This window comes from Bacillus rossius, chromosome 11, assembly GCF_032445375.1.
Source record: "Bacillus rossius redtenbacheri isolate Brsri chromosome 11, Brsri_v3, whole genome shotgun sequence".
Lineage (NCBI taxonomy): Eukaryota > Metazoa > Arthropoda > Insecta > Phasmatodea > Bacillidae > Bacillus > Bacillus rossius.
In genome coordinates, this window is record NC_086338.1 from 14941580 (window position 1) to 14962689 (window position 21110).

Genomic DNA, 21110 nt, shown 5'->3' on the forward strand with positions numbered 1-21110 from the left:
TATGATACTACTTATTAACATAATCAAAACAAATTTTTTAATTTTTGACCGACACTTGTTAGATTCTAAACCACAAAGACAGATTTACATTCACAAATAAGGCTTATAAACACTGACAGTAAAAATGAAACTATTTGGTAGGCCCCTCCTAATCTTTCCATTCAACCTAAACACTATGTACCTACACAAAATAGTATACTTGTGTTGACATCATTTATAATATTTAGCATTAAAGTAAGCAAAACTACAAAAGGTAAAAACAACAATATTTGTTAATACAATTAACACATCAGCCAAAAACACAATGGATGTTGTGTATGTTAGTTTTAAGAAAAAAACTAAGTTATTAAACTGGAAAGTCATGGTTTTTCAAGTATGATAATACATGACTTCGAATATGCACATCAGAAACCCGTTCAAGCTAACAAGACTTTTGTTAGTTCTATCCAACTGTATAACCTAACAATTGAACATATTTATACCAATATTTTATCATTCTAGCACAAATTATAAGTACTACTAACAATGGATTAAAGAAACACAAGATAAATCATGAAAATAGTGTTTAGTACAGTGTCCTTCCATATTGCACTGTAATTGGCATGTTAAAGTATTAATAATAGTCATGCATAAGAGCCTAAATATGTTTTAATAATTTTCAGATAAACTTAAGAATGCCAAATTTTACTTTCTTTAAGTCATAGGTATATAAAATGTATAAATTTTGCATCAATCATTTATAGTTCTTTTCAGTTTTAGTATCACAATTAATTTAGCTTTGTAAATTCTGAATTGTTCCCTGAGAGATTTACTTTCTGCCAGTTATTTGTTATTAAATGTTATTAATCTTTTAGGGTGCGAATTACATATTAAAAGACTTAATATCACAGAAACAACGTGTATTTCTACTTCCTTTTATACATCTTATTATCGTCCCTCTTCTCACATAAACAAAACAAAAAAAACTAGTGCTACCAACTCACAAACGTTTGATTGTTTCTTTAACATTCCCTCTCAATCAAACGTACATAACTAGCTACTAATCTAGCGTACCACTATGTTTTATTATTTACTGCTTTTTTTTTTTTTTTTGGACTCAAGACCTAAGAGATACACAAATTGTTCAAACTTCAGTTTTCCTAGAGGCTTGGTAAAGCCATCTGCCAACTGTTCATCAGACTTGATGTAGTTGAGGGTAATCACTCCCGAATTAACCACATCTCTAACGAAATGGTACTTAATATCCACATGTTTCAGCCGTCTATGGTTTTCAGGGTTTTTTGCCACATAAATAGCTGACTGATTGTCCTCGTAGATGGTTACAGGTTCTTCTACATCAATACCTAGCTCCATCAAGACACTCTTTAGCCACAGCACTTCACTTACTCCAGAACTTAGAGCAATATATTCAGCCTCAGTTGAAGACAGTGAGACTGACTGCTGCTTGGTAGAGGACCAGGTAACTGTACAGCCAAACACCTGGAAAACGTAGCCTGACGTCGACTTACGGTCTGAAGAACTGCCAGCCCAATCGGCATCAACATATCCCTGTAGAGTTGGACATTGGTTCCTGGATGTGTACACCAATTGTAGTTCTGTTGTACCTCGAATGTATCTTAAGACCCTTTTCAAAGCTTTCCACAACTCCATTCCAGGATGACTTTGAAAACGGCTCAAGAAGCTGACTGCTGCACTGAGGTCTGGTCGAGTGCCTAACATGGCGTACATCAGGCAACCGATGAGTGCTCTACACCTCTTCTCGAGTTCTGTGTCCTCAGATTTGTCTGTGATATCCAACCCAACCTCTTGAGGGGTTGACACAGGCTTACAATCAGTCATGTGGAAGCGAAGCAGAACATTCTCGAGGTATTTTGTTTGGTCCAGCGTTATTTCTCCATCATGTTGACAAATGTTTATACCAAGGAAGTTTGAGACTGTTCCCAGATCTGTCATTTTAAATCGAGAGGCTAGCTTTTGTCGAATCAGGTCCACTTCCTCACGATCCATTCCCATCAGCAACAAGTCATCTACATACAAGAGAAGATAGGTTCTGGCATTCCCTTCAAGCTTACAATAAAGACAGTAGTCTGACCTTGAGCGATTGAATCCCAATTCCATCATGAATGAGTTAAATTCTTCATTCCAGTAATTTGGTGACTTTTGCAGACCATATAGTGATTTATTTAATTTCAACACTCTAACTGGTGTTTCCCCAATCACGTTGTTTGCAGCATCCATACCTTCTGGCTTGGTAATGTAGACCTCTTCATCTATTCTTACATGTAAGAATGCATTTTTGACATCAAGCTGGTAGATAGTCATATTGTACTTGAGAGCAATAACCAGGAACAATCTCATAGTTGGTAGCTTGGCAACTGGGGCATATATTTCCGAGTGATCAAAGTTATGAGTTTGCTGAAACCCTTTTGCCACCAACCGTGCTTTGTACTGGATGTCTTCATCTTGATCTCCTGCCTTGATTTTGAACACCCACTTCGTGTCGATAGGTTTCTGGTTTGCTGGAAGATCCACTTCACTCCAGGTGTTGTTTTCTTCCAATGCTTTCAGTTCTCTTTCAACTGCTTCCTTCCACATTTTCCCTTCTGGTCTATCAAGGGCCTCTGCATAAGACTGAGGTTCACTGATTCCACTGTTAGAGAAAAGGCAGTAATCTTGAAATTTGCTTGGCATCCTTAACAACTCTCGACATCTTAGAGAACGAATATCTTGAGCATCTAAATGTCTCACTTCTTCACTGTCAAATCCTATGAAATCTTCTGCCGATGAATTACTTCCTGCTTCTGATGCATCATCATTTAGGCCTTGGCCCGCTTCGATTCGGTGGTGACATACATCTTCTTCATCCAGCTGTTGATCATCCCGATTCTCTTCTGATTCAACAAGCATTATGTGTTTCCTTTTTATGATTTCCTTTGGACAACTCTTGTGATGGAATATTACATCACGCGCAACGATAACCTTCTTTTCTTCGGGGAAACATATCCTGTATCCTTTCATGTTCTCTCCATACCCCACAAATATTCCCTTTTTACTTTTGCTATCCCATTTTCTGCGTTTTTGCTTAGGCACATGTACATAGGCCTCACAACCAAATACCTGAAAGTAGTCTATCTTGCTGGGTTTGCCACACCATAATTCAAATGGGGTTTTGTCTGTCACCGAACTTGTGCCTGTCCTATTTATGACATACACTGATGTATTGACTGCTTCGGCCCAATACTCCTTTCCTAGATCCGAAGAAGACAAAAGTGTTCTGGCTGCCTCCACAATGGTGCGCATTTCCCTCTCAACCTTGCCATTTTGTTCAGCAGCATAAGGGACAGACTTCTGATGCTCGATTCCTTTATCCCTCAAAAGTGTTTCAACCTCTGTGTTAGACACCTCAGTACCATTGTCACTGCGGATAGTTTTCACTGGGAATCCTGTTGCACTTTCTGCTGCTGCCAAGAACTCTTTAAATCTTGTCACAGTTTCATTTTTACTCTTAAGAAAGTATACAGTTCTGAAATGGGAAAAGTCATCCTTGAAGATCAGAAAGTACCTAGCCCCACCAAGGCTGTTCACTTCCATTGGTCCATTTAAATCAACATGAACCAGTTCACAAGGGTAATGAGTTTTAGTTTGACTGCAAGGAAATGGCAACCTGTGTTGTTTTCCACTTACACAGTCTTCACAGAAGTTGCAGTTTTCGCTGTCCGTGTACTCTATATTCATTCTATTCAAAACACGCTTCACATGTGAGACACTCTGGTGAGCAAGCCTTTTATGCCACATATTTAGAGAGTTATCTGATTTTACAGAATATGAGGAACTGAGAAGTACTTTAATCTTCACAACGAACAAGTTGTCATGACGTTCAGCTATCGCAAACACAACACTGTTTTTTTCAATTGAACACCCCTCTGACCTTCCAATCACTGTGAAGCCTTTGTTTACCAATGCACCTACCGAGAGCAGATTCAGCTCCAATTCTGGGACACACAACACATCTTTTATAACAGTTTCAGTCCACGAACTACCATTAAATACAGACACATTTATGTCCCCTACTCCACAGGCTTCCAGCAATTTCCCATTCCCTATTTTTACATTTCTTTTCACTGGGCGAAATGACGAGAACCATTCGCGACGGCAGCTCATATGGTCTGAACTGCCACTGTCTAGATAAAAGCCCTGAGAATCTGACCTACTGTTATGATACAGAGCCATGCACACTAAAGCCTCTGAGGGTATGGCCCTTTTTTCCTTGTTCTTAAGAAAGAAACAGTTTTTTATTATATGTCCAGGCTTTTTGCAATAGAAACACACACGTTTTTCTTGATAATGTTGAGAACCGTCTTTGGAATTTCCACTCATTCGCTTTGCAAGTAGTGCAGTCTCCACGTGTGTTGGTTCATCTTCATCACCTAACCTCTCTTCTTCCATCAGCAAGCGGCCTAGGAGTTCATTGAGTGTTTGCTTGTCCGGGGTCGCTGACTCCCAAGACGTTCGAAAATGCTTATATCGTGCTGGTAGTGACATCAGGATCTTGGTAATAAGCATTTGGTCAGAAACTTGCTCACCTGCTTGTCTCATGTGGAAAGCAAGTTCCTGCAATTCTGACACATGATGTGCGATACCCTTCTCGGCGTAGCTGTAACTGAAAAATTTCTGTTGTTGTAGGTGCAAACTAACTTGCGACTTCTGCTCAAAGATAGATTTTAGTTTGCACCAAATTTCATGGGCAGTCACACACGTCAAAATATGCTTCATCGTATCTTCGTCCATTCTTGTGACGATGATTTCACGTGCCTTGACATCTTTTAACCACCATTCTTTGCTTTCCTTTGTGAACGATGACGAATTTTCATTTTTTGGTTTCAAGTCTGCCTCTACGACGTCAAGGCATTCCTTTGCAGCTAAAATTATCCTAATTTGGAAACTCCAAATATTCCAGTTATTTTTTCCCTTTAGAATAACTACACTTTTCTCACTCTCCATGACTCAAATGTGATTTTAAACTTACTGCTTACGAACGGCACTGCAGTAATGGCGACCGGGAGCAATACAATAATAATTCCACTCACAATCCCGTATTCAACTTAAACAGATGCAGACCTTGCCAGGTTGTGTCTGGGCCCATAACCTATTAAATGTTATTAATCTTTTAGGGTGCGAATTACATATTAAAAGACTTAATATCACAGAAACAACGTGTATTTCTACTTCCTTTTATACATCTTATTATCGTCCCTCTTCTCACATAAACAAAACAAAAAAAACTAGTGCTACCAACTCACAAACGTTTGATTGTTTCTTTAACATTTGTACACAAAATGATAGTAGTCAAAAAATTGATTTTTAAATTACTGAAAACACTTAGTTTCACTGAATGGAACGTCTCGTCAAATTCGCGCTCATCAGAGTCGGTTACAGGCGATGATATGAGACAGGAGCAATAAGAGAACGGAACGACGGGGAAGGGGGAGGTGGGAGTAGCCCGAGGAAACCCACAGGCTCACGGCAACGTCCGCCACGTTGACGTCCGAGGTGACCCCGCCGGGCATCGGCCCAGAGAGAGAGAGGATGAGACGCACCAACTGGTGACAAGCGGGGCTGAGGGGCTGAGGGGCAAGGGTAGTTCACCTGCTGGTCCGTGATGGCGCCGATGATGGTCGGAGCAATGATGCTGATGGTGCCGGTGACGGTGGAGGACAGGGCGCTGACTGAGCCGGCGAAGTTGGGGGCCAGGTCCAGGTTGTTCATGAAACTGCCGCCGAAGTAGGAGCCGTTGAGCGCCATGGCGACCACAAGCACCGCCACGATGGCCGTGGAGTCGCAGCCGAGGCCCGAGATGGCGGCGATAACTGCGGCCGAGGCCACCGTGGCTGCAACAACACCGTCAACACCATGGACACCATTGACAACATTATTACATGGCTCCATGGACACCATTAAAACCATGGACACTATGGAAATCATGGATACCATGAACATTACGTACACCATGAACACCATGAAGACAATGGACACTATAAAAACCATGGTCACTCCGACACCATGAATACAAATTACAACATTACATCATGAACACAATGAACAACATGAATTCCTCTACACTATGACACCAATGACACCATGGTCACCATGAACACCAAGAACATTATGACACCATAGACACCATGGAGGCCATTATATAATGACACCATTACATCATGACACCATGGACACCCTGAACACAAAACAAACCTCCATGAACACCCTGGACATAATGCAGGTTACAGTCCATCCATATAGAATGTATGCGAAAGAAACTGTGACATTTAAGACTTCAGGGTTTTGGCACTGGGTTTATATAAGTTACTATTTTAAAACTTATTCAAAGATAAGTGTTTCAACATTGAGTGTTTCTAAGTTAATGTTTGTTACTTATTTAATGTTACATGTTTTTAATGAAGAGAGTTAAGTTATGTGTTTCTAAGTTGTGACATAAGTTCTGAGTTGTGTAGTTCAGTGATTAGGGTTTTTAAATTACATGTTTATAATTTAATTTAGATATAGCTGTGTGTATTTACATGTTGAAACATTTCTAAATAAATAGTCTTAAATTAATAACATTTTTTATTTATCGGAATTTAGTGTCGTTCTAGCTTGTGTGTTGCTAAGTAATTATTTCTCTAAGTAGGAAAGTAATAATTTATGCAGCATTTTGAGTTCTAAGTTTTGGTATTTCTAAGCTGTGACTTTCTAAGTTATGTGTGAATAATGATTCCCACCGCATTCTCTCATCTCTGTTCATTCAGTCGCTGGAGATCACCGGCTAAATAAGGCTTTGGATTAAGAAATAATGTATTTAGATGGGAACAGAGGGCAAGTATTTCTGTGATTATAGACAACACTTAGCACATGCATTTCATATTTGCCAATAACAATCCAAATAACAACTGCTCTGTATTCAAATAAAATTTAGAAATTAAAACTGAAAGTGTAATTTTTACTACATACATACTCAACGCAAAACTAAAATCTCGGCAACAGATAATCCAAATCTCTACACACTGCACTTAAGTTTGGTCCAGTTTGTGAACTAAGTCACAAACTGCCCAACCTGACTTCTTGGCACTTAGCTCAAATATTTCGCCACTAGCTGTACTGAGGGAGTGGGAAATGAGTCCTAAAGTGAATAACTTGGCTATGGATACAAACTTGAGTAACACATTTGCGACAAGAGCATAACAAGAGTCGCCAAAGATAAGTTCGCATGAATGAGCTGCAGCCAACTAAGCAAGAGAAAGTAATGGTAAACCTCCTGGGGTAAACAACATAAGCAAGATTTTTTAATAGTTTGACGTCAGCCGGGGCTTCGCCCCACGAGCCTGATCATCCTCCGTTCCCTTTCCCAACACCTTCCCTACCCGGCATTTGTGTCGTAGCATACATAGCCGTGTGCGATTCAAACTGCGCGCCACGAACTACAGCAAGAGGGCGCTTAGATGCAGTGCGCCGCACCCCTAAGTATGCTAATTAATATTGTAACCCTTTTTCTTTCATTCTTTTGCCCCAGTGTCTTGTTGCAGTTTAATCATGTGTTTCTTCAATTTAAATATTACATTAATTATAAAACTATAGACGTTGCCCGGGCGGACCCGAATAGGCACGGACTTGGACGAGGGTAGAAATGTTTTATAATAATTCTCAATAACTACGTAAACATTAAGGTATTTTAAATTGCCAGTAATTTTTATATATTTATTAATGTAATCTATTATTTACTTAACTTTCGCCGGGGCACGGAATCGCAGAATGTTGTAACGGTAATTGTGTTCGGCGCGAAGGGCGCCATGTTGCCACCTGCAAACCATGAGCTCAGCCCAGTCTCCTTCTACAGCCGGCCGAGAGCGGACGTCTCTGTCGACACCCCGAGGACATCACCGTTGAGTCACTGAGTAATAATTCCATAGTTTAATTTATTTGAATCTCTTTCTTTCATCCTCGGGGCCTCTCTCGGTCGGAGAGACTGTATAAATATTTAATATTAACTCCTCGGAGTTTTTGGTATCATCATTGTAATATGTAACGACTTGGGGCGGCCACGTGCGTGGTTCGCCTCTTCACCTAAGCCGATTCGTGCCTCGGGCGTTTTCTCAGTTGTACCAGTGAAGGAACGTGTACGGAAATAAATCGTGAGTAAAATAAACCAATTAACTGTGTTACGTGTCTTTGTGTTCGGGGGACCACGTGGGACCCCAACCTGGCCGGCGGCGTGTGGGACGCCCTGAGAACCCACTGCGTGTTAGAAGCGTGCCCGACGCTGAGAGCGGGCTTAGGTAGGGCCGAGAGCAGCGCATTTAATATCTAGAGGGCCAAGTATCTCGCCACACACGGGCCACGTAATGCCCTGGGTTAGAGTCTCTCGCCGGGTCCACGTGCCCACTCACGTGGTGGCGCCCATTATTTAGTACCGATAATTTCTCCATAACACCATACGCCCTCAAGTTGGAAAGGTAATGGTACACATAAAGTATACAATATTACGTACTAAGGTATCTAACAGCTGACGAGGTGGTAGACCACCTGGTGAAGTAAACAAAACCTACCCACGTGTCTACTAGCTTGCAGGTGGTAGTACACATCGTGAGATATAAAGGCTATCCGAGGTGTCTTTCAGTTAGGGAGCTGATGGTACACATCATGATGTAAACAAACCTGCCGGGGTGTCTACCAGCTAGGGAGGTGATTGTAGACATCATAGGGTAAACAAAACCTGCCAAGATGTCTACCAGCTGGGGGGGAGGGGGGAGATGGTACACATCATGAGGTAAACCAAAATTGACGAGCTGTCTACTTGCTGGGGAGATGGTTGTTTACATCATGAGGTAAACAAAACCTGCCGAGGTGTCTAATAGCTGGGGAGGTAATGGTGTACCAACTGAGGTAAACAAAACTTGCCAAGGTGTCTACTTGCTGGGGAGGTGGTTGTTTACATCATGAGGTAAACAAAACCTGCCGAGGTGTCTACTATCTGGGGAGGTGATGGTACCAGCGGGGGAGAGGCACGCACCCAGGAAGTTGAAGAGCCTGTAGCAGGTGAGGTGTCCCAGCAGACGGCGGCTCCTCAGCCACTGCGACAGCGCGCTGCAGGTCACGTTACTCACGAGGTTCGCGAGGTGCGGCAGCGCCGATATGAAGCTGCTCTGCAACACCGCACATCCTCTGCCCCTCCTTCACTCTGTCTGCACCCCGCCACTGGGGTCAACGACAGCACAGCCGCTGTCCTCGGACAATTACATTTATTTCAACTTTTACAATATTCCTGTCACTAAATGATCAATTAAAAACAGAATTTAATACGCATACAGTTCTAATTTAATTATTATCATATTGTTCGATCATAGGAGTAATACGTAAGTCAAAATAAAAGTGGAACTCTGTTTAGTTAAAAAAAAAACATAAAAACTATGTTAAGAACAAACACCTATATTCGGTATCAGTACAATTTCTTATCCTAATCATCATCATCATCATCATCATCATCATCATCATCATCATCATCATCATCATCATCATCGTCACTGCCACTTTAAACAGAAAAGTTGGAGACGAAAGGAGTTTTAAGTGAGGAAAGAACAATTGACTACATTATTTTGCGGTTTCTTGGCAAGAGAGTTCTAATAAAGGAGATCATGGGTTACTAGCAGAGTAGGTAAGAGCTCCAGTTGAAGCAGAAGTTATAATTTCTTACGTTTTCCTTTTTCTGCTGCGCCCACAACTACTCTCAAAATCATTCGTTGGGTGACCTGGGTAGGACCAAGATATACGTTAAGGTATGTTTTTTTAAATTGTTCATCAATACAGGCCTTCCAAGCTAAAGTGATTAGATACAGTTTGAAGTTCTTAGACACAGAGCAGAGTTGAAATTTTTATAAATTAATTCAAGTTATGTAATATTTATATACAAATTGTACATTTTAAATGTGTAAACATCCCTATAGTTTTTTTTATTTCAACTGTTTAAATATGTGATTTATGTAAGACACAGAAGCGTTTGTCTCGTCTCCCTATGACTTTTTGACATTGTCACAACAAATGAATAATTCATTCAAAACTTAAATTTTCAGCAATATGAGCAGTACAGCATTTCTAATATTTCTGTACAGTTAGCCAATCAGCTTTAAATGAATGAGAAGCAAGCAACTCAACTTCGTGCTTTTTACATAACTTGCTTAATAGTTCGGATGATAAATAGCTATATCATGCTGATTCCAAAATTAAAATAAAAGAAAAATGGCACAAAACCAATAATTGAATTGGTAAAATACTATTTTAAAAATAAAAAATAAACAATGACTACATCACAATTATTGATTTCATAACTTATTTAAATGCAAAATAGTAACAACGGTTTTTAAATTTTTAATTACTTTTATTTTAAGTGTTCAATTTATGACAGTTTTTAATTACTTTTATTTTAAGTGTTCAATTTATGACAGACAGATTGAATACGGTAAGAGAATGAGCTCACCTAATTTAACATGAGTGATTTTGGCTGACGCAGGTTTCTAGATCCACACTATTTTGTCCCGCCATTTGTTGCAAGAAGTAACAAATTTTCCTTCGATTCTATTGTGCTGTTTCCATTTTTTTCCTAACAAGCTAACATATTCTCGTGACTGAATGCATGATAACTTTATTCTTACCGCTCATGCCATGATTATTTTCGACATGATCACACACATGTCAGTGCCCAAGGCTCCAAATGTTACTTTACTTATCCATGAGAAGATGGTATATCTCTCGATATGTTAATTTGGCCGACATATCTGCGAAACTAAGTACATTACATTCGAGGCACTCCGCGTTGCTACTTGCGGCGCTGCTCTCTCTGAAACAAGTACAGACAGGTCTGAACCTGCTCGTCCGGTGCCTGGCCGCTGGGCCTCGCGTTGTCACTCATCGGCGCTTTCCCGCCAAGGTGGCAACATGAAGCACGTCTCGAAGTCATGTTTTCTGAATATGTCAGTACCAAAAATAAAGTTGGGACTAGTGGCGAAAATTTAGTACGTCTAAAATTGTACAAACGTGTATGCCAAACTCAAACTCACACGAAAACAAAATGTGATAATCCAATTAAAGTATAATTCTATGGTGTTTACAAGTCTCATCTACATCGAAATAGACTACTGTTTAATGCCCAAATGAATTCATTGTAGGTTTTTTCCACTAACGAGCGTGGGAATATCGTACTTTTGTGACGTTATAAAGGCAATAATATGGAATTCGCATAATCGAGCCACTTTGGAGGCTTCTCACAGGTAAACAGGTGGCGCCATGCGCCCCACTGTGACGCCCCTGACATTCGACCCATTCGGTGTCTTGAGCGTCACTTCTTGAAACTAACTTTATACCAATAAAACCACATCGTAGACACTTTGACCTATGCCGCAATTACACGGTGTCAATAAAAGAATATCCAAATTTCAATGGTATATTTAACTGTTTAATTTAAGCTTCTTATAACAAATCATACATAAAGTTTATGGTAAACTAACCTAGTTTTTCTTAAAAATGTTCGATATGTGCACCTTTAGTCATACGTCACATCCTACCTAAAGTCAATTTCTTCCCACACTTTAGTTAGCACGTTCGGAGTAATGGAAGCAATAGCTTTTTCAATTCCAAGTCTCAACTCTGGTAAATCATTAGGCAGCGGCGGAACATAGACACGATCTCTTAGAAAGCCCGAAAGGAAAAAAATTGCATGGCGTTATCTCATATAAATGTGGAGGCCAGAAAATAAGAGCTCTGTCGTCTCGAATTGCCGCATGTGAGATCACAATTAACTTTATGAGAAACGCACATTTAACTGAAATTAGATTTTCACTTTTCGAAAATTACAAAACACTAAACGATTTACGCTCAGGAGTCGCCATTTTTCGTAGGTGGCGCTGCTAGCGAAAAATTAACCAAGCAATACTCGCACATGCACATATCTAAAACTGCTTGAGTTACTCTTCAGTTGTGACCTTGAAACAACACTCTACAATGCTTTGTTGATACTATTGAAATGTATAACTGGGTCTTATTTTATGGACAACTGTACAATAGACAGTCTTTACTAAGACTCCTTGCGGGCGCTTAGTTCGATGCCGGGATCCGGCAGTTGGGGCACTGCGCCAGTAGCTACTGTGCTGGCGACACAAGAGTGTTGCTTATGCCACGGTGCTGAGGGAGTGACCAGCACACAGGAACACTGTGGCTGTAAGAGCTTTACGGAGCTTGCAAAAACACAGGGAAATAATACAAGAACATATATATATATATATATATATATATATATATATATATATATATATATATACACACACACATACATATATATATATATACATATATATATACGTACCCAAAATTGACTCGCAAAGATCAATACGTAACATTCAATGTAACAATTACAAATCGGCCGTGGCCTCAAATAAGTAACTAAAATCCGCCTGAAATGATTTCCGAAAACCATGAAGATCAGAAATTATAAAGAGTGAATGCAACTAGAACAAGACATCAAAGTTCAAATGCTTGATAATGACACAAATACCCGAAAATCCCTTAAGATTTTTAGCACCAATTTTAATTACATGTTGTTTCCTTGAAAAAATCTAAAAAAAAAATAGGAAACATGGTTTTAACTATGTGTCAAAGCAGTTAAAATCTAATAAAATTTCCATTTTTAAAATTCTTTGAGCTAAAAGTGAGTATCGGAACAAAAAGCAGAGATGCGACGGCGAAAGGGTTCCATTTTGTTGGTACAGAACACTAATAAACAATCACTTTTTTGTTATAATGATATCGGCAGTAGGGTGGTTAAGACAGGAAGCTCTGATGTGGTATCTACGTGCTATATTTTTGTTGTTTTATGACTAATTTACAGTGATTCGTGAAAAGTAGAAATAAATATATCATAACGTATTTCTTTTAATTGAAATTAAGTTTTATGATGTCTATTCATCCATTTTTAATTAAAGTAAAATAATAATTGAAATAAATTTTTAATTCTTGAAAAAACTTGATTAAAACTGCGTATTATGTTTAAACACTCGAGTGGCACTTGGCACCACTTTTTTGGTAACTGGCCACGAGGTTTCAGTCGGAACCACAAGAGCTGCAGCTCATCACTACAACTGGGCCGCTACCTGCTGTATGTTGAAGTGCAGGATGTTCTTCAGGTACGTGGGCAGCTGCGCCCCGAAGACAAAGCTGGTCCACGACATGGCCACCTGGACGGCGATGTGGGCCCAGATCGGGCCGCTGGAGACTATCTTCAACCACGGGGCGGGCGGCGTGACCTGGAGGCACGACCACTCTGCAGCACTCTCTACCGCACACTTCAGTTGTGCCCCGGCGAGCACTCTGGATCCCGCCAATAACATTAATCAATTACTAAATACATTTAATTATTAACATAAAGGTGTGAACAGGTGACGAAGACACATTAAGTAACCGGCGGACCACAACCGTATTAGCATTTGCGCAGTGTGATTTCAGAAAACCAAGAAAAACCGAAGTCACGATGGATGGCATGCGATCCAAAACTATGATCTTTGCAGAGTGAGGCCGATATTAAAATGGGACAGGGCGACATGGCAGTCGCCATACCGGCAGAGCTGGCGAGCAGACACTTGCCCGGGACGGTATGCGGCTACCTGCCCGTCCACTCGGCGCTCATGTTCTGGTGACGCCATGAGCCCGCGACTCCCGCCACATGAGCCAAGACACGCTCCAAAGCTGCTCGGGCGACACGCTAGTTGAGCATCCATCCCCACAGAGAAGTGCCGAGTTGTGAGAGTTGCGACGTTGTGAGTGAGGTGGTGTCTAAAAAAACCGCACTTTTCATTGCGTATGTATGTAGCTTTATTTATTAGTTTTTTGGTTGATTAGCACTAATTACCTACAATAATGGGAATTTGGGAATGCACTAAATTTGGAAGTCATTTGATTAGTTTTTACAAGTGTGAATAGTAAACAGAGAAACAGTAAAACCGTAAACTGTAAAGAGATAAATCCCGGGAGTTTGGGATTGTGCACAGACAATAAAATAAATCCAGGATTTGGAATGGCAAATGACAACCTACAAAATATTTGAAAAAAAAAAAAATCAGATTCTTTATTGTAATTTTGCTAACAAAGTAATTAAATGTTCTAACACAATAGTCATTTTTGATAATCAGACTTGAATTATCACAATCACAATAGTTTTTCCACAAAAATGAATGAGATCTTACATTTAAATAAACTAACAATATCATATATAAATAATTAACCAAACAAATTACATATCATTAAAAATTAACTTCTCTATGAATTTGAGTAAGAAATAGAAATCTTATAGCTATAAATATCACTTAATATTTATCTAGTAGTAAGTGTGGCTTGAAGAATTGGTTTGATTTAGTTAAAAAAAACTGTCAGGTATAAAAACTGAAAGTGGCTTATCATGTTATCTAGGTAAAAGTTATTTTTTTTTTTAAATAAGTGATTGGGATAGTGACTTACAGTATTAAAAATTTTAAAGAAAAAGAGAAACAGAGGTATAATTTGGGGGAAAAGGAGAGACCAAAATTTTGCAATTTTTTATCGAACTAACACTATAAACAAAAAAGGAACCCTGAACTGCAAGAAAATATTATCCACAAGAAAATACTCACACTTGTAAACAATAATATAATTACTTCCAAATTTAGTACATAACCGTTATTTTAAGTCACTTTAACCAAAAAAATGAATAAGCAATGGTACTTACGCGATGCAAAGAACAGATTTTTAGACACCTTTTACTCACGTCAATTCTCACAACTTTTCTGTTTGCCGGCTCAAACTCAACTGGATATTTTTGTTTGTAAACCAGTAAGACAAACACTCCTAGCACGACTGCCAGAAGAAATCTGACAATGTGTGGTTTGTAATGCGGAAAGACAAACACTCATACATGACTGCCATTTACATGTATGGAGTTGAGTATTTGTAAAAGGAAATAACATATGTTTCTAGAAAAGATGCAAGGAGATATCTTGAGTTGAGCATTTTTTAAGCAGAATGACAAACACTTCTACCATGACTGCCACGAGATATCTACAATTGTAGTTGTGTATTTGTAAAATGAATGACAAACACCCCTACTATGAGTGCCAGGAGATATATGGAGTTGTTAATTGATAAACAATCCTAGCATATCTGCTGGAAGGTATCTGGAGTTGTGTATTTCTAAAGAAAATGGACAATCACACCTAGCATGACTTCAAGGAGATTTCTGGAGTTGTGTAAGTATAAAAAGGAATGACTGCCAGGGGATATATCGAGATGTCTGTATTTGTACAGATCTTGGCAGACGTCTGGAGCCGTAGTTGGTGCGACAGCGCACCTCGACATAGTCCATGTTGGTGGTGGCGACGATGTAGGCGCGCTCCTCCGGGCAGATCCGCGGGTGGCGCAGCGGGGTGTCGTACACCAGGCAGTACCACACGACGAGGAACGGCAGCGAGGTGGCGGCCGAGGCGTAGGCGGGCATGGTCCAGCCGTACTGCTCCATGAGGCTGCCGGCCGTGAACATGGACAGCAGCGTGCCCACGATGGTGGCTGCACACACCCGCTAGTCCCGCTCAGCCTCATTACCGGGCAACATACATCTCTAGCCTTCTAACAGTAGCTTGCTAGCTGTTACAAAATACCAGTTTTATATAATAGTTTTCATGGTTACAGTGGATTAGACCCTGCCGCTTTATATTTTTCATTTTTTTTTTTAAGTGATAATTATTTGTTGTGGGTGCTGCGATTTTCGAGCGTTAATCAAATTCCGATCGCACGAGGGGAATAGTTAGGTACATGGAAAAGGGGGGGGGGGAACGGGAGCGGAATGGAATAGTTAGGTATGTGGTGGGGTAACCAGTAGAAGAGGAGTTGGCAGGGGAGAGTTGGAAATCACGCATCAGACTTGCACAATTGCACAAATTAATTTCTTGCACTCTTGCATATTAGCATAAATTTACACTCGCATACTTTCATGCTCAATTACATACCAGCATACTCCCACAATTGCACACTCTCATACTTGCATACTTACACACTTGCTTACTTGCATGTTAGCATAATTATAGCTGGCATACTTGCATACATTCTTATATCTACAGCCTTTGGCAAAGAAAATGATGCATCCTATCCCTAATAAAATAATACGCAAGAAGTTTCACTTCTGTCGTGCGTGGACTCCACGCGCGCACTTTGTTTTTGCTATATTCTGTTTTCGTACCTTTTGTATCAATTCTTGCCAACTCAAGGCATAAATCATGTCTCCCTGATGTTCTCTACCTTGTTGCAACCGCACATTTATTAGCAGTCTCTAGTCTGTAAGCGCCGTGCCACTAAGAAATAAAATATTAATTCACGCGGGCGACTATAAATTCCATGATAGTTACACTAGTTCACAGGTGTTTACCTTCAACAAGTAACCAAAGCAAAGTCCTGTGTTTTATTGCAACTGGTATCAAAATATGTGAACGTTCAAGATGGCGAGGTATAATCTCCCTTAAGATCACTTGCATGACCTGTTATACTCGAGCACCAAGCACACTAGACATTCTCTAGACCTCATAAAAGGGGACACACCACAACGCCGAAATACCACAACGCCGACAGCTAGAAAACTGCTGTTACCACAATGCCGAAATACACTAACGCCAAAAATGTCATTGCAGGACTGCCACAAAGGTTAGGTTAGGTTAGACTAGGTTAGACTAGGTTAGACTATGTTAGACAATGTTAGGTTAGACTATGTTAGGTTAGACTAGGTTAGACTAGGCTAGGCTAGGCTAGGCTAAGTTAAGTTAGGTTAGGTTATATTATGCTAGGTTAGGTAAGGTTAGGTTTGATTGATGTCATTGCAGGACTGCCACAAAGGTTAGGTTAGGTTAGACTAGGTCAGGTTAGGTTAGGTTAGGTTAGGTTAGGTTAGACTAGGTTAGGTTAGACTAGGTTAGGTTAGACTAGGTTAGGTTAGACTAGGTTAGGTTAGACTAGGTTAAGTTAGGCTAGGTTAGACTAGGTTAGGTTAGGCTAGGCTAGGTTAAGTTAGGTTAGATTATGCTAGGTTAGGTTAGGTAAGATTGTGGTATTTCGCCATTAAGGTACTGACTCAAGAGCCCACGAACACGACGCACGAGGAGGGGAAATTAGCCTAGCCCCACACGGGTCACGTCACGACCCTGAGCCGAGAGTTCGTAGCCGGGTCCATGTGCCCTTCCACGTGGTGGCGCCCAAATTACTCCTTTTGCGTCCATCCGAACCCCCCCCCCCCCCCCCCTTACGGCAAGTGGCGCCCAACGTGGGGCCAGGCAACGATCCGCGAAAACAGAATGTGTGAGTTGTGCTGTTGTGCCGCGGAACGCGCGGAATAACAACCATTGTGCACGCGGACTGCCTAACGGTATTCCGGCCGGTCGTACACGTAAACAACACGTGCGCACACGGAATTCCGGACCACGTGATCGCCGATGTTCATCACAGAGGTGAGTGTGACTGTTGGAGAGTGCCGGGACATGTACGAGGACGAGTGTGTTGGGTGCTATTATCCGCGACCTGAGTGGAACTCGGGCCGCAGGATAGCCAAGGGGTACGAATGTGGTTGGTGCTGTGAATATCGCATGCACGGTGTGACATTCTGCGATGCAAGAGAAAAATGTCCTGGAGGAGACGGTAACGGGTATCGCTGCCAAGAATGTGCCGGCCTATGGCATCGGGGCTGCATCGGCGACCACGAACGAGCCATCTTGCGACGGTACTTCACGTTCACGTGCCCGTCATGTGCCGCCTACAGAGACGCTACCACGACGCCGACCACTCACTCCCCGAGCTATCCTCAGACGCTCCCCGACTCGAGAACGCCTGTCTTCACAACACCCGTCAGTCCATGTCCGGAACTTCCTGTTTCCAGACCGCCACCTGCACAAATCCCTCCGCCACTCATCGATGTAAGTGTTCCCGACCAGATCACCAAACAATATCCTTCGCCACATGGCTCTCTGCCATTTGTCGACAACACTCCACTGGTCCCGACGCCGCTGGTCAAGCCATTCCCGTCCCCGCTCGTCGACTTGACTGGACCGGACTTGACCACACACTGCCACGGCTCCCTGCGATTCGTCGACTAGACGCCGCTCGTCCCGACGCCTACGCCGCCGACGCCGACCAAGAGACGCACGTCACCGACCGGCTCGCCGCAGTCAGCACCGCTCCCAGCGACTCGTCGCTTGTCCACGACGTTCCCCGACGCCAGAACTACCTCGCCCCCGCCCGCCGCCGCCGCCGCTCGCCGCCCGACCCCGCCCCCACAAAGGTACGTTCTGACGCCGCCCGACTCGTCACAGACACTCGACTCGCTGCTTGCACGGCCTGACTCGTCACCGACGCCTTGTGACTCGTGGCCAACGTCATGCATCACGACGCTGCCGTCTCAGGGTTTCGAAATCGTCCTGCCGCCGAATCGCCCTGCCACCCCCGGCGTCACGACGCCGACGCGTCGCCTAATTGACGCACCGCCACCCGGATTTGACGCCATCATGTCGCCGGACTGCCCGGCCACATCACCGCCAACCGCACCCGTAGTCGAGAAAGTGCCACGCAAAGAGACGCCCGGCGCCCCGACGCTGATTCGACGCCTCAGTGACGCACCGCCGCCCGGATTTGGTCCACTGTGTCCGCCTGGCTTTGAGACACAGCTGGTATGGCCTGCGAGCTTCTATCCGACGCCGACTGCGCCGCTATCAGACCATCGCGCCGAGACGCCCAGCACACCGAACAAGACGCCCTCCAAAACAGACCAAGACGCCTCAGACCTGTCCGAGGCGAACGTCGCGAGGAGACGCCGGCCTACGACCCCAATCGTACAACGGAAACGCCGCCGCCTTGTCTGGCTGCCCGAAACGTTTCGTGCGTGTCGCAAGACGGCTGGATTGCGACACCCAGCAAAGAAGCCACTACAGCCGCTGCCTCAGCTAGTGTCACTGTGCCCGCCTGACGCGGCGCAGGTTGACGCCACGACGCCCCGCCAGCACACTCCACAAGCCACGAGCGTGACCAAGACCCGGGCCGCACAGCCAACACCGGCCGCTAAGCACCAGCCTGTCAGCGAGGCCGAGCCGGGCCGTCACCCGCGCCTGCTGCCCGCCCGCAACGAGCCGCCAGACCGCAGTCACCCCACCAGGCGGCCGGCACCTTGGCCGCCGCCGATCCGGAGCCGCTACCGCCGCCCGCCGCAAGGGACAGCTGGTGGGTCGCCACCTTCAGGTTAGTGTACCAGCGCCATGTGTCTGTGTTCCTCGACCAGAAACGAAAACATTGCCACGTGGGAGTGCATGGCGTAAGCAGTGGAGGCCCCCACCCCCGCGCCACGCTACATCCTACGACCGCGGCGATTCTGCAACACGCCGGACGCCGTGAGATCGTCACATCGGGCTCCTTCAGGGGGGGGGGGGGGCAATTGACGTCGACCGGGGCTACGTCCTCCCTAAGCCCGATGTGCCTCACGCCGTCGCCACCCCTCTCCTCCCACCACCACCCTCTATTCAAACCTCCCGCCCCGTGCGTGTGTGTGGGTGTGTTGGGCGCCCGGCAAGAGGCGGTGCTAGAGTCGGTGCGACGACCCCTTTCTTTTATTAAAATAAACATAATGTATAAAAGTTTTTATGTAATAAAATATCCCTAATTGTCAAGCCTCAAGTTTTAGTAAGTAAGGACGGCGCAGCGCCCCATGCGGGCATCCGCAGAACTACCCGCCAATAGTTTTTAAACTTTAATAAGAAATAACACCATAACTAAAGGTTGTTAATTATAAATAAGTGTACTTAAATTTTGTTTGTTTTTTAAATAATATTTGTTTGGTTAAGTATGTTACCAGACGGCTACCTGGTAACATAAAGGGAACTTAACGCTTCCCGGCGGCCATGATGCCCTGGTCTCGTCAGTCTGTTTCCGTTCGCCGCCTGGAGTAGGAGCGGCCCGCGCACCTCGTCGACTTCATCTCTTTTGTTCACTGATCCATTAGTTTCCGTCGCATCTTTAAATAAATCTAAAACCTTGTAACTTCTTCGAGGCCTGCTCCAGGTGGTAGACTCTTTCACCTAAATATTTGTTTTCCGTTTACGGATATTTCGTACGCGTAATCCGTGATTGACTCTCGAGGCCAGGCCACGCGGTGACCTGGTCAGCCTATAAACTGGTTATCACCCGCAACGGTGTTTTTTATTACTTTACGTAAAACTCTTTTAAAATTTTTGTAACGTGCCGTGTAATAAAATCGCTGGTAATAAAATCACTAGCTCAGAATGTGTGGTTCAGTGGTCACGTGTATAATTCCCTGAGTTCCGAGGCGTGTGGGACGCCTCAAGAGCCCACGAACACGACGCACGAGGGTCACGTCACGACCCTGAGCCGAGAGTTCGTAGCCGGGTCCACGTGCCCTTCCACGTGGTGGCGCCCAAATTACTCCTTTTCGTCCATCCGAACCCCCCCCCCCCCCCCCCTACGACAGTACATTTAAGAAACGCACACAAATTCATTCAGTTGTTATTTCGGCATTGTGGTACACAGCAGTTTTCTAGCTGTCGGCATTGTGGTCAATTTTGACATTCTGCGTTATGGTATTTCGGCGTTGTGGTCAATTTTGACATTCGGCGTTTTGGTATTTCGGCGGTGTGGTCAATTTTGACATTTGGCGTTTTGGTATTTCGGCGTTGTGGTAACGACCCCCCTCATAAACTCGGTGGAGGGAGATATAGAAGTGTGACTCTTGCAGTAGAAATCGAAAACATAATTCGCGCAACTTGTGACGCTATCTGTTGGGTAGGCCCATTAACTACCAGAAAAATAAATCTCGGACGGAGCTGGGTTCAAATCCAGTTTTAGGTTTATAATACTAATTTAACTGCCTGGCGATTAAATGCCTAGTAGGTAACAGATATTTAAACTGTGCGATAAACAATTCTGTTTTGCAATAAAACATAATGTTTTACATAAATTAGTAAAAGATGCAAAATTTCAGGTATGTCACTCCACAAATAAATGAATTT

At 43.0% G+C, this 21110-nt stretch overlaps 1 protein-coding gene across 1 annotated transcript in view; it reads right to left on the bottom strand.

The window, feature by feature from the left end:
• Positions 1 to 21110, bottom strand: part of LOC134536673 (uncharacterized transporter slc-17.2-like) — a 74654-nt gene that overhangs the window by 9884 nt on the left and 43660 nt on the right. Inside the window, exons 5-8 of the mRNA XM_063376508.1 lie at positions 15413 to 15627; positions 13188 to 13340; positions 9062 to 9194; positions 5647 to 5888 (exon numbers count right to left, since the gene is read on the bottom strand). Of these exons, the coding sequence (XP_063232578.1) occupies positions 5647 to 5888; positions 9062 to 9194; positions 13188 to 13340; positions 15413 to 15627 (743 nt within the window). The remainder of the gene's footprint in view (positions 1 to 5646; positions 5889 to 9061; positions 9195 to 13187; positions 13341 to 15412; positions 15628 to 21110) is intronic.